Here is a 13,233-nt window from a genome sequence, read left to right as displayed (position 1 = left end):
GTTGTGCAGTTGACCCCCGTTCATGCAAATCCTCCTGGAGCAGTTACGTGTAATTCCTAAGAAGGAAGGAAGAAGTCTGATGTTTGTACCATGAAACTTGATAAAGTCTTGGTTTTAATAATTCCTGTTAAAGCTTTGTTCTCCCCGTTCCCAGCAGGGCTGTTCTCCTCCCTCCTGGTGTTGTGGTCATCCTGCAGATGTCCCATAAGGGATCCTGGGGGAATCCTTCCCCTGTGGGGTGGCTCTTGCACATTTCAAGCAGTGAAAGATTCTACAGATTAATAGTTTTTTCCCTGTTATTTCCTCAAAAGGGCACCAGGCTGCATGTTTTCCCCAAACTGAAAATGATTCTTGTTTTAAATAGTTGTGATGCAACAATTATAAAACTAATAATTTTACAGTTGTCTTGCAAAATAGTGACTGCATGAAGGCTTGAATTACTCTTACTATAATGCTCTGCTGTTCACTCTTTCTGAATATCTTCTAATTATTCTGGAAATCATTATCTCTTACTCATACATATTGCTGTTCTGCTATTAATAGTTTGGCAAGTTGGTTGCGTTCTTGCCTCAGAAACTTTTTTAATGATAATTCAAAGGAAAAATTGTTAAGAGCTGATTGTTTCAGGTGTCTGAAAGGTGCCTTAAGTGCAGGCATTTGGATGCTGTTCTGGCAGCTCTGGTTGTGTTGACATTGCAGGTGTGTGGTGCAGCAGATGGGGATTGAAATCAGTGCTCCTGGAGTACAGCAAGAGACAGCTTTCCAGTGTCATCCTATTACTGCAGCTCTTCATATACAGATACACCAGACCAGGCAGCACCAAATAATAGCACACTAGATGCTCTGACTGGGATGTTACAACATTCACACCCTTAGCTTCGCGTCCTGCCCTGTGTTGCCTGCTGTTCCTGTCCCATGCTGTGCCGTGTCCTCTTCCTTTCCCCAGGCCTGGGGAGCGCTGGCTCTGTCGCACCTACATTTGACCAACAGAGGGCAGGAGGAGGTGGAGGCAGTGTGCACTCCTTCCCATCTCAGAAGGATCACCTCTGCCTTCCTTGCTGAAGGGCTGGTGCAGAATGTACTGCCCTGCCTAGGGACGTGAAGAGGGCAATGAAGGAGAGGCTCAGTTGGTGCTGGTACAGAGTGCATCCAGCCTCTCTAGAGGGTGATGGCACTGACGTCTCCTCTTGAGAGGAGACCAGAGGGACTGGACCCACTGAAAGGTTGGTGAAGGGGAAAGAAAGACCCCCTCTTCCTCATTCAAACCCCTTAAAACCACTCAGCTCTGCCTGTCACATTTAATAATGTCACGGCTTCAGATAGAGTCACCTCTTATTTGTGTAGCGTGCTCCAGAATGCTTTCTGTTTGTCTGCTTTCTGTTTGAACTTGGGCGTGCCACCTGACAGTCATAGTTTTGGGTCTCCCAAGATGCCAAAGCAGGAGTACTTCACTTGAGAGACAGCCGCTGAGGAGGCAGGTTTGTAAAGGTCTTTGCTTTCCTTGGGCTCCTGCAAAAGGAATGCCTTTCTGGTTAAAAGGGTGCTGCCGTGCTTGGAATTTATGCTTGGTGGTTGAGGAGTAAAAACATCTGCATAAAATTACAGCAAAAATGGATTTTGTTGAGCATGATGTTCCTTTGTGGCCCTTTGGAGCTCATAGTGGTGGTGTGTGCAGGTGGTGTGTGTACAATTACACTGCAGGTGGAAAAAAAAGAGAAGGAGCTACAACCAGAAGGCAACACACCTGCAATTTTGCATGAATCTGATGGTATTTTTATAGGAGCAAATGGAGACAAGTCCCAGCAACCTGAATTCTTTTTGCCTTGACTGCACAGCATGTTCTGCTGGGAAACGCTGGTTCCCTTCCAGCCCAAGCCATTCTGTGATCTGGAAAATTACCTTAAGGAATTGAATTTTAAACACTGCTGCAGTGTGTGTACGTGTGCCAACAATGGGTCCCCCCAGGTGTGGATCCTGCAGTCTAATTGGCAAATGCCCAGTTGGGTGCTGAGGGAAGTGGTGGCTGACGTCATTCATTTGTTTCCTTCTTGGTGGACTTTCCTACCTCGATTCCTTCGTTTTGGTTACCCCTGACTGGATGCAGCTCCCTCTGGAATCTGCCCACGACTATTTGTGAGGAAGCTGGAAGTTTCTGTTCTGGGGAACCAAACCTCAACGGTGACATTGCTTGGCCCTGATCTGAGAAACCAAACCTGGATGTCTGCGTGCGCTTTGTTTTTAAACAACCAGGGAGATTTTAGTGCTGACAGTGAGTTCTTGTAGGCTGTGTGCTGCACTCGTGGTTGGACGCACAGGGGAAGTGTGTGCGATCCCAGAGAGGTACAGAAGTAATTGCCAAAGGAATCAACTTGTGAACTTATATCCTGCATACTGGTGTGGTTCTGAACCTTATGGAATTGCTATCAGAAGCTGCATTACCTTATCAGTGGTTCAGCTGAGAACATTGAACGTTTCATCATAAGGGTGTTAGCCCATGGCGCAGCCCCACGGCAGCTGCAGGTGCTCCGCGCGTTTCTCCGGTGACTTGCTGTAACTAAAACTAAGCTTTTTTCTAATACTTTCTCACTCCCTGAAAGGGGCAGGAGCACCTCTGAGGTTGCTTTTTGTCTGCTAAGCATGCACTCTCTGCCTCTGCAAGCCTTACATTCGAGAGTTACGTTAATTTCCTAAGAGCCAGAAAGTTAGGAGCTGACTGTCCTCTATGCTTCCGCAATCCAGCTGAATAAAATACAAAAGATTTAATTGATATCAAAGGTGAAAAGGGGCTGGATGCTGCCATTTGCAGTTTTAGCAATCCCAGCTGTTGAGTAATGCAGAGAGGTTACGCTGAAACCGCAGGGAAGGTTTCGTGTCCCAGGAAGGCAAAGTTCCACTGGCTTCCCTGGGAGCTTTGCTTCACTGGGAGCAGGGTTCCCATTGCTGCCTGTCTCTCAGCCCTGTGAGCACTCAGCCAGGAGAAAGGACGCTGTGCGCTCAGCACAGAGCTTTGTGCCAGCTGCTGCCTCTGCCCCGTCTCCTCTGCTCGCCCTCAGCAGGAGAAGCTCAGGTGGAAGGTGCCAGTGTCTCCTGGCCCCCTTGCAGGCTCTCTGACGGCAGCTGCCTTTTGGAGAGGGTGGCACCGAGTCCGGTGACGTCAGAACGTTGCATAACCCTCTGGAATGACTTCGCTGCTTTCAAAGGAGGCGATGACGCCAGAGCCCTGCATCCTCCTGACCCGCCGGCTGCGCGCCGCTGCCTGATCCCGTCAGATGATGCTGTTAGGACTCAGCGTGTGCTCCCCCCCGCTTTCCGTTCTCCTTCCCTTCGAGCTATTGCGTATGCAGGAGCACAAAATAGAAATGCTGCCGTGCCCACGTCCGTGGCTCTGCGCTGCGTCTGTGGGGTTTTTTTAACCACTCGCCGTGTGCTGAGTGCTCTTAAAGCTGCACAAGCATGGGAGCAGCACCTGGCTGCGGGGTGTGGGTGAGCAAGCAGTTATTAGCTGAGCGCAGAGTGACTGCAAGGCTTCCTGTTGGAGCAGAGGGTCCTGCTGCTTCCTGCTTTTCTGATAGGCTTGGCAGGATTGGAGGTTTGTGTCTCATTGGCCGCAATGTGTCTCATTTGGGAGGCAGAGGATCTCAGAGGGACAGCACATGGTCAGTCTTTGTACCTTTTCCCCATGTTGTTTTCAGTGGTCAACTTTGTACCGCGTGTAGTCATTGCTGAGAGGTGCCGTGCTCCTCCTGCAACTTCTGAAAGCACGATAGAATCACAAGGAAGCTAATTAGCAAATTTGTACTGCAGTATTTTCCCTCTCGAACAAGGAAGGAATGGCAGAGTCGCTTTGCCAAGGTTGCATGGTAAAGCCACACTGAAAATCCCCTGCCTTGCGTTTTATGCAACGCTCCCTTTATTTTCAGATGTACCAGGCAGGGAGAAACACTTCTCTGTTTGTTCTGTGTTGGAGTTTAAACTATGCAAGAACTTACTTTCTTTTTTTCTTTTAATTTGTCTGGCATGGTACTGCTTTTAATGACTGGCTCAATAAAACTTGTGTAGCTGTCTGTTGCTTAAACACTGTTGTTGGCCAAGAAGTGGCAGCAGATTTGGAAGGAGAAGGGACTGTTTTAATTAACTGACATCTGTTCTTTGGATATTGAAACAAAGCATCACGTTGCAGTTATTAGCTCGATTTTGTTTGGTTGCTCTAGGCTTTGTAGAAACCTGCAGCAGTGAGCTTCCACCAGCGTGCGTCCTCATTCAACTCAGTTTTTCGGTGCAGTACTCAGCAGTTTGTGCTACAGATGTTGAGAATGTCTTATGTTTTCTTCAGCTTGCAGTTCAGCCAGTGAGCAGAGAAAAACCTCTGAGTTAGGAGTACAAGGGCTTTAATTGTCATTTACAAATAAGCAAACAGGAATGATGCAGCAGAAAGCTGCAAGGTAAAATCTTTTGGGGTTAGGTGAAAAAACTGCTGGTCTCTGTAAAAACAAATTTTGCAGTTAAAACAGCTGTAAGGTAACCTTTGTGCGTGTAAAACACACTGCTGAAAGTAGTTTTGAAGTGACACTGTGTACTTTTGGTTGGGATTCATGTTAACGTTGGGCTTAAGTGGAAGTGAAATGAAGGTGTACAAAATCCTCTTGTTCCAGTGCACAGTGCCATCTGCAGCAGCAGCAACGTAGGAAGAGATGTGAATCAGTTTCTTGAGGGTAAGTGGAAGACAAATGCTGGGATTGTGTCCCAGTGGGCAGTGGAAAGCACGTGAATCACAGGCTTTGGCAGGGTGATCAGTGTGTGTGATATGCATCCCTGGAGTCGTTAGATGGTATGCTTCTCGTGGCTGCTTTGCTGCAGTTCGGGTAGACAGTCTGAATGCTTGGGACTCGGGCCTGAAGCAGTGCGTGTTTTGTCACAGCAATCCTCTGAAAAGCGTCTGTGGAATGCACAGCTTCATCACTTCATGTCACTGATGGTTGTGTAGGTTGCTCCTGAAGTAATGCCTCCTATTTATTTCCCTAGAAACTACAACGGATGCAATGCGCACAGTAATGCTGTTTGATAAAGCCAACTCTCAGCTACAGTAGATTATTTTTCAACACAGTCGTCACCTCTGTCTCTGCGTTTTGGGCAGTGATGAACGAAAGCCTGCACACCACACTCAGAACAGTCTACACTAGTGCAGGTGACGCAGTCTGGCCGTTGCCACTGCTGAAACTGCCCACCCACTGCCTCGCTGTGCTCGTGTCCACCGTTTGATCTCCACAAACACTCAGCAAGTATCAGTGAATGTCAGTGGGTGCCATATTTTCTGCACAGAGGAACTCAGTGACCCACCTTTGCTTCGTACACGTTTCCACGTCAGACGCTGTTTTCTCAGGCTGCCCCTCTGCTGCCATCTCTTGTACAGCAACGTCGTGGAATAGAGTGGGAAGGTTTAACCATATTGCCACCCCACCAACATCCACCTCTGACACTGTGGGCAAACAGAATAAAATCAGAGGCATTAATTTTGGAGCAAACCTTATAGATTTTTGTTGTATCATGTACAAACCCAAGCTGCCCCTCACGATTTAGGGATATTCGGGTTTCTTGTGAAGAATGACCTTAGGTAGCAAGGACAATAAACCAAGATTTGTATGAATTTAAGTACAGTGTGACAATACAGATTGGATTTCACACCGTGCAGCTCACTCCAAAACTCATTATATTGATGAGTTTTCCATAGTGACCTCAATACATTCAGCATTTTATTTTTTATATTGCAACACGTAGTGGGAATTGGTGGTGATGGGCTGATGGCTGGACTAGGAAAAAGATCTGCAGATCTTTTCTAGCTGTAACGATTCTCTGGTTTGCTAAGGAGCAAGTGATTCAACTTTGGGTGATGAGAGGGAGATTATTCTTCTCCATGGCAAGGCTAGCCTCATAGAAAGCTGTTCAGTAGATGGACTTAACAGTAAGGTGACCAACAGGGAGGACGCTGCTCTGTGACCTGGCTGCTGCTGGCGGTGTAGGCTGCAGGATTGGGGCTGCAGGAATGCGTGCTTCCCACAGCGATGGCCTCACCAGTAGGGCTGCTATGTGTTGATAAGTTCCTTTCCATCTTGCACGGTAAGGTAAAGAAGGAAACTCCCTTTTTATTCCTTTGTGGTAAAGGACAGGTGCAGGTCACGTTTTCCATGATACGCTGAGCTTTCGTTTCCGCTGTGCTTTGTGAGTGTAACAGACGTGCCCTGGAAAGCACCCAGCTGTATTTACACAAACAGTTGCCTTGAAGTCTCGCTTCCTGGTTTCAGAAATCCACTGGGCAGATGCAGAGCTTGTGCTTGGTTACCCCTTCCAGCCCTGCAGTGTCATGTGCTTTTCCCAGTTGATCGGTCCCTCCTCTGCCCTTTGCCAAACACGGTGTGTTCCTTTGTGCCAAAGTGCTTGAACTGGTGACAAAGAGGGAAGCCTATCTGGGTAATAAGCCTCCCTTAAGATACTTTTTTCTCTCTTTTAACTAACTTCATAATCTTTTTCTTTGGTAAAATGTAGCCAGCTCTAGTTATGAAAATGGCATGTTGGTTTTTTTTAATGACATACTCTGAAGCACTGCAGATATTTTGCTGGTAGCAAGCATTCTCTGTGCTCCACCACCCCGAGTGGTGGCTCTCACAAGAGATGGTTTCATCAACGGTGAGTCTCATAACAAGGAGTGCCTGTGCTGTGCCATGGCTGCTTGCACACCTGTAGCCCGAACAGGAGTTTGCCTGCTAGTTGTCCCAAGCAAAGAGCTGGCTTTGAGAGCAAGCTGCCTTCATCACACGTCCATCATCCCCAGGTTGAATTTGCTCCTGTCTGTGGCTCTGTTTGTGCAAGGACGCACAAAGAAGTCAGTAGCTCTGAGGAGGACTGGGCAGGACCTACGGATCTTTGGGTTTTGGCCACAGCGCAGTGCAGATGGGTGGTAGCGAGGAAGGCACGGCACGCTCAGAGCTAAATGTGCCCTGCAAATTCTGCTTGATCATTTCCTTATAAACTTGGAACTTTCTTTCCTAGCCCTTTCGCTGCCCTGTGAGCGTTGTGCAGGCAGGCAGTGCTGTAGGCGTTACTGGTTCAGTGAGACCAATGGGATGCTCTTTTCCCAGTTGTTGAGCAAACGGGTTCGAACTGCTCGGGTTTGATTGTGCCGGTTTCTCGGAAGCCAGCAGGCACAGTGCAAGCAGTTCACCATGCCGCAGATACAGAGATTGCTGTCAGAGCCAGAGGGCTGTGCGCTGCTGCACCCCAGCCCCCCCCCTTGGTGCTGTGCAGCAGGGAAGCGCAGCGGCGATCCATCCCTCTGGCCCCTGCCCAGACCGTCCTGTTGTCTGTTGGGATTCCCCTTGTGCGGGGCCCCGCCAGAGCCCTGCGGTTATGTAAGGATTTTCATTTTATTCCCAGGCTCGATCCCTGCCACTAGTTGAACCGGATCGCGGGCTGCGTGAGTGGGACCCCGATCCCAGCAGCGCGCAGCCCCGCAGCACCAGGCGGGGGAGAGGAGCCAGCCGTTCCCTGCGCTCACCCAGCGCGCCTCCCTGCGCCTTCCAGCCCTCCAAACCTCTTTTCCCAGGCACATCCCGCAGCCAGGTGGGCAGCGGTGCCCAGTGCAGCAGCAGCTCCCCCGGGCAGGGCTGTGTTGCCTGACGCTCAGCTGGGGAGGAGACGGTGACAGGTTTTATTTAGGCTGAACACGAGGCGTATTTAACCAGTTATATAACAGTGACCCCGCTCCGCCTCGGCTGAGTTCAGGGAGGATGTCTGCATGCTGAGTCCCGGCTCGGTGGGTTCGTGCACCGGGAGCTATTTACCAAAGTTATTTTCAGAAATCTTAAGTACAGGTTTCCCCGCCTGTACCCTGGACTGCTTTATCAGGAGGCATTTCCCACTTGCCAGCTGAGCAGCCAGTGAGAGCGGATCTGGGGCTGCAGGCAGAGATAAGGAGTTGTTGGGAGTGCCTGGAAACTTTCATACAGAAGACCCTGAGCCCAGAATAGCTGCGGGCAGCAGTCAGCGCGCCGGGCAGCATGTTGCTCCTGGATGAGTCGCAGCAGTTCCCAGGTAGGACCAAGGGGTTTGGTTTCCTTCTGCTTTCCTTGCCCTCCTGCTTTCCTGCAGAACACCCCTCTCTGTGTGCTGGGAGCAGCAGTTTCCTAACTCTCAGGCAGCGGTGGAAATAGTTGAATTTTCAGAGTCTTGCAGTGCTTGTTGCTTTGCCGGAGGGGATACGAGAAGGAAACTTTCCTTGTGCTTATAATTCTGAAGACCGAAGTGATGTGACATGCTGAGTCTGGCTGTTCTTGTTTCTGCTGTTGTATCACAGCACTGCAGAAGTAGTACTTAGTGAGAGAGGAGGCAGTTGTTGATCATCAGTATTGTTTTGTATCAGCGTATCTCCCCCACCCCCTCAGATCCATGCATGCTTTCCCCAGCATCTCACCCCCATGAAGTGCCTGGTGCCTTGCTGGACAGAGCAGGGCTGCCCACCCCTATCGCCTCCTTGGTGCCAGTGGGCTTAAGGGCTGCTTTGCTCCTTTTTCTTCCCTCCACCCATTGGAACGCTCTGGTGAGACCCTCACACCAGTACACACTTTGAGGATAGCTGCCCCTTGGGTTGGTTGCTGTGTGTCGAAAGAAGAAACTTTGGATTTGAAGAACTTTCCTTAAATGTGTGATGTAATGTGTTACTGTGTGAGATCAGGTCCTTGCAGGAGCCACCTCACAGGGAGATACTGGTTCCAGCCCCATTTGTTGTACAAGTTTGAGACGCTGGTCTTCAAGAGGAGTTTTGATGGAAATAAACCATGCAGTGTTTGTTGTCCGTTAGTGGAGAGGTGTGGATTCTAGCAAAGAATGCATCTTTTCTGCTTTCTCATCTCTCTGGTAGTGGTGGCAGGGCAAGGAGGCCAGTTGTGGGAGAGTGCCAGGTGAGAGGAGAAAGGAATCACGCTGCAAAGTAAGTTTGGATAAATGAAGAATCTGGGTGAGACAAGTGGCTTATGTAACTCAGTCTGGATAATAGGTATATAAAGAGAGGAAGGGGGTGGGAGGGGAGGATGCTTTTGGAAGTGAGACTGTAGGTCATATGAACAGGGGAGAAGAGAAGGTTAGAGGCCCTTCAAATTTTTTGGAGGGTGGAGAGAGATTTTGGAGACATAAAAGAGCAGTAGTGCAGGTGAGCTGAGCCTTCGTTGTGCAGCATTGTGCTTGTCAAGTTAGAGTGCCTGGGGTGAGGTGTGTCACAGCGTGCTGCCAATGGGAAAGTGCCTCTGTTTGAGGGAGTGCTGTAACTGATGGGGAATGGCTGTGCATGAGCTGATGGCTCTTGCTTCAGAAGAGCCCTATCCCCTCCACATAGACCCACATCCTCCCTTCTGACCAGTGGGGTAGCAGTAACGTGAGCAGCCCCAGGGCAAGGACTGGTGCTTGCTGTCTTCAGCCTGTAATGAGCTTTGGCATGCTTTGGGCAGGGGTGTCCTTGTGACGCTGTGTGAGTGCCCCAAACAACTTGGCAGCTCTTGGTCAGACTGCTGTAGCAGCACACAAAGCAGTGCTGGCATTCTGAAAGGAAGAGCCAGAAACAGCTCGTTCTTCCAGTGATGCTGTTTCATCCTGCTCTTATTAGCTTTCTCCAGCACTCAGTCACTGCTCTGGCTGCTCTGGGTGGGAGAGGTGCCAGAGGAATGCGGTGGCACACAGGCTCAAACTCAACAATTTGCATTTTTCTCCCAAGCGATGCCTCCCTCATTAAACAAAGCCCGTAAAAATTCCTCCAAAACTACTTGAGGAAGCGGAGCAGAAAGGGGCAATGCAGCTGAAGTTCTCTTACAGTTTGAAAACCAAACAAACCAAAAGCACCACTTTTGCTTTTAAAGCATGAAAACGCATTTCAGGGGAGGAAGAGAAGCACACAGGTACCAAGGGATGACGCTTTGTGCTGGGATTATTTCCCACTCAGCTCCTTTGAGTTAGGAGCAGCAGATGCCTCTCCCCGCCTCCCTTTGACCAGGTGCTGAATGAGGGCTCAGGGAAGAGATGGAAGTTCAGAGAGTGAGCTGGTGCTCACTGTTTGCTGGTTAGGTGGCCTTGGCAGCGTGTGGCAGCAGTAATCCCTTCTGCATTGTTTCCCCTTGCACTGAGGGTACCCTGGCAGAAAGCTAACGCCACAACTGCCAGCTACCTAGTGTAAACTAATGCTTATGTAATCATTGCATAATACAGAGTGCCTGCTCCCTCGCTCGTCCTCTTTTCTTAGTCCCTGAAATTTGTGCCTAAGAAGAGGAATGGCAGCAGCCGGCCGGACCCACTGTGCTGGGAACACGCTAGCCCCCATCTGCATCTATTTTCTGAATCTGTGTGTGTGCTGGGGGGTGGAAGTCAGCTTTTCTACGTAAATGAGTGTTTATCCACCTTAAAAGGAAAACAAAACAAAACACAACCACTGTTCTTTTTTAGAGTTTGGAACTGTTATGAAAACAAGCGAGGTCTGAGGGTGAAATCCGGTTCCTCGTGATTTGGATGCCTTTGGTTATTTTTTCTGAACGTGGCTGGCAAAGCTCTATCCTGGGTTACTAGTTAACTGGGCTAACCAGGGCGGGGAGGGCCAGCCCTCCTACACGCAGCTCGCTGAACGCTTTCCAGCTCTGGAGACGCTTCCCGGCTGCGGCGCGGTAGGTTTATGTAACTCATCCCCTGCGTAAAGGACAAATGCAGCCCAGCCCTGCTGCACCGCTGGGTGCTGGGTGCATTTCCTGGCTTTGTTTCCCTGCCCCTCTGCTGAGAGAGGGAGGGAGGGCTCGAAAGGAGGGGGCATTTGTAGGTAGGAGGATTTCTCCTGGGAAAAGTATCTTAAGTATCTTGGGCCGTGCGTGGAGGAGGGATGTGGGGCAGTGCCCTGTGCTCCTGCAGCGCTATGGAAACGTCCCCTGGTGCTCTGCATCCCTGCTGGGGCTGCTACCTGTGCCCTGCTGGCGTTGTGTAAGTGCTCCTGGGGTTTTATGTAACCCGGCCACGGCTGGTACGCGGGCCTGGTTCTGCTTGCATAATCCCTGGGTTAGAAGATATATTGTCTGTCACCAGAGTTGGCTGCAGAAGGTTCCAGCCTGCCTCACAGCGCTCCCAGCTCTCCCTCTCCCTCTGGCTTTCGGGTTCTTCCTTTCTCCTGCCCTTCACTTCTGCTGCCTGTGGGTTCCTTCAGGCAGGGAAAGTTTTACTGTGCAGCATAACCTTGTGGTAACCGATACACCAAAGGGCCGCTGATGAAAAAAAACAGAAGGGCAGTGCTGCCTTATCTGTTACACTTATCCATTCGTTGCAGCTCCATCCTTCCAAGAGGAGCCTGGAGGTGGGTTTGGCTGCTGTATGCTCTCCTGGTCAAGCTCCTACCATGTTTCCTCTGCCAGGATTTACCCAGAGCCCTTCCCACAAGCCCAGGGCAGCCCCTGACCTGCAGGCTGTGTGTTTCATAGAGTCCTGAATCTGCAGCACCATCACTTTACAGACACGTTTTGTTTGCAGATAATGGAAAATGCACTACTCGGATTTGTAACAGCACTGATTGCCATGCCGACATGACAGCCCGTGTCTGGTTAGCAACACACCAGTGACAGTGCTGGGGTGGTTAGCCCTAACTCAGTCAGCAATGGGAATTGAAGATGCTGGAGCTGATGTGGATAACCCAGAGAGCACCTTCCAGCTGCAGGGCTGGGCAGAATGCTGTGCTCATGTTTTGACTGTGAGACTTAGCAGGACAACAAGCGCTGGCAGCCATGGTGAGGTGGTGGGACCGAGCCTGCATCTCCCCGTATCCTCAGCCTTGGTAAGGCAAGGGGAGCCCTGGTGTCACCCAGCACAGACATACGCCGTAGTGGTGCTGGGTGCTGGCCCTGCTCGGCCGGAGAGGAGCGAGGGGTCAGTGGGTGCTGCACGGGGCCTGGGGGTAGGTGTGCCGGCTTATGTAATGCCAGCACTTACATAATTAGCGCTTTGTTAAGCGGTTGTGGCTGGGAGGGGCATCCTGCCGCCGCTGAAGACTGAGAGCAATGATTTTCCGAGCAGAACAAAGTCTTGTTGCTAATTAGCTGCCCTGATAGCAGCTGGGGGGGTGGCTGTGCCCCAGCCCCCTGAGAGCCACTTCCCTGCTGCAGGGTGGGCTTTCTGGTGTGCGCCAAGCCCTTGGAGGGCTCATGGTTCCGTGCGGGTCTTGTGAGCTTTCTGGTAGGTAGGGCTTCAGGAAGTGGGCCCAGGCTTCCTCTGCGCCTTCTTTTACAGGGGTTTCATCATTGTCCTGCCTCCAGCTGGGTGTACTGGGGTGTTCTATAGCACTGCCTCCATATGAGGTGTGCTTTGAGAACACCACCTTGCATGGCATGCACACAACATGCACCAGTAACGTACACAAAAAAATTCTGCAAATACTTCATTTATCTTCTGCTTCAGCTGAATACAGATAATCCCCCACAGTCCTCTGCCACCCTCCAAGACAATTGCTGTGCTGCAGCTGAACCCCATTGCCTCCACACCCCCTGTGCCCGGCACAGGGAGGGCAGCAGACTGACTCACAGTATCTTGCAGTGTGTCAGTGCCAGTGCTTTGCAGAGCCGCTGCTCTAGCCTTTGGCTCTGTTGTAGTTCAGTGTGTCAGTGACTGCAGCTGGAGCTGTACAATTAGGCTTCCTTGTGCCATCGCTTGGTGCTCCTCCCACTGTTGCTCTGGCAGCTCAGTGCTGGCTGTAGTAGTATGAGCCAGTACTAGCTGGTCTCTGATTGCCCACAGACTGCAGGAAACAGGATAACTGCTCTTTGCTCTTTGTGCAGGGCAGGAGAGAGCTCCCACAGCAGAAACGGATGGCTCTCTGCTCTGCACACAGCTGCTATCCTCGCCGTGCATGCATGTCTCGGTCCTTAGGGCAGGAATAATGCCCGCACTCAGCAAAACATTACTAGTTAGTACCCTGAGTATATCCCTAGTGAAATGACTTTAAAAATAAACAAGGGGCTGTTTTCAGCAATCCGCTGTCCCTGGAGCCGTGCTGGCGGAGGACTGCCATCCCAGGAGAGCTGAACCTAGCTGGCTCTGTTAATATCAGTGTGGCACAAAGGAGCAACCAGCTCCCTCAGTGTGGTGAGAGCTGAGGCGCCTCCTGCACCTTCCTGTGCAGCAGCCTCAGGTGGGGACCCTCAGGTCTGATCCTGAATGGCATTTCCTGTG

At 50.6% G+C, this 13,233-nt stretch overlaps 1 protein-coding gene across 5 annotated transcripts in view; it reads left to right on the top strand.

The window, feature by feature from the left end:
* Positions 1–13,233, top strand: part of RAD54L2 (RAD54 like 2) — a 53,423-nt gene that overhangs the window by 16,921 nt on the left and 23,269 nt on the right. The window contains exon 1 of one of the 5 annotated variants that reach the window (XM_042823533.1): positions 7,749–8,085. The exons of the other annotated variants lie outside the window; for them this stretch is intronic. Within the exon in view, the coding sequence (XP_042679467.1) occupies positions 8,052–8,085 (34 nt within the window). The 5' untranslated portion in view covers positions 7,749–8,051. Of the gene's footprint in view, positions 1–7,748; positions 8,086–13,233 lie in introns of those variants that run through there. 5 annotated transcript variants of the gene reach the window in all.

Source organism: Centrocercus urophasianus, unplaced genomic scaffold (assembly GCF_019232065.1).
Source record: "Centrocercus urophasianus isolate 14NV4802_14NV808 unplaced genomic scaffold, USGS_Curo_1.0 seq_22, whole genome shotgun sequence".
NCBI classification, from domain to species: domain Eukaryota; kingdom Metazoa; phylum Chordata; class Aves; order Galliformes; family Phasianidae; genus Centrocercus; species Centrocercus urophasianus.
The sequence above is the reverse complement of the archived record's forward strand: the minus strand, read 5'-3'. Positions and strand labels throughout refer to the sequence as shown.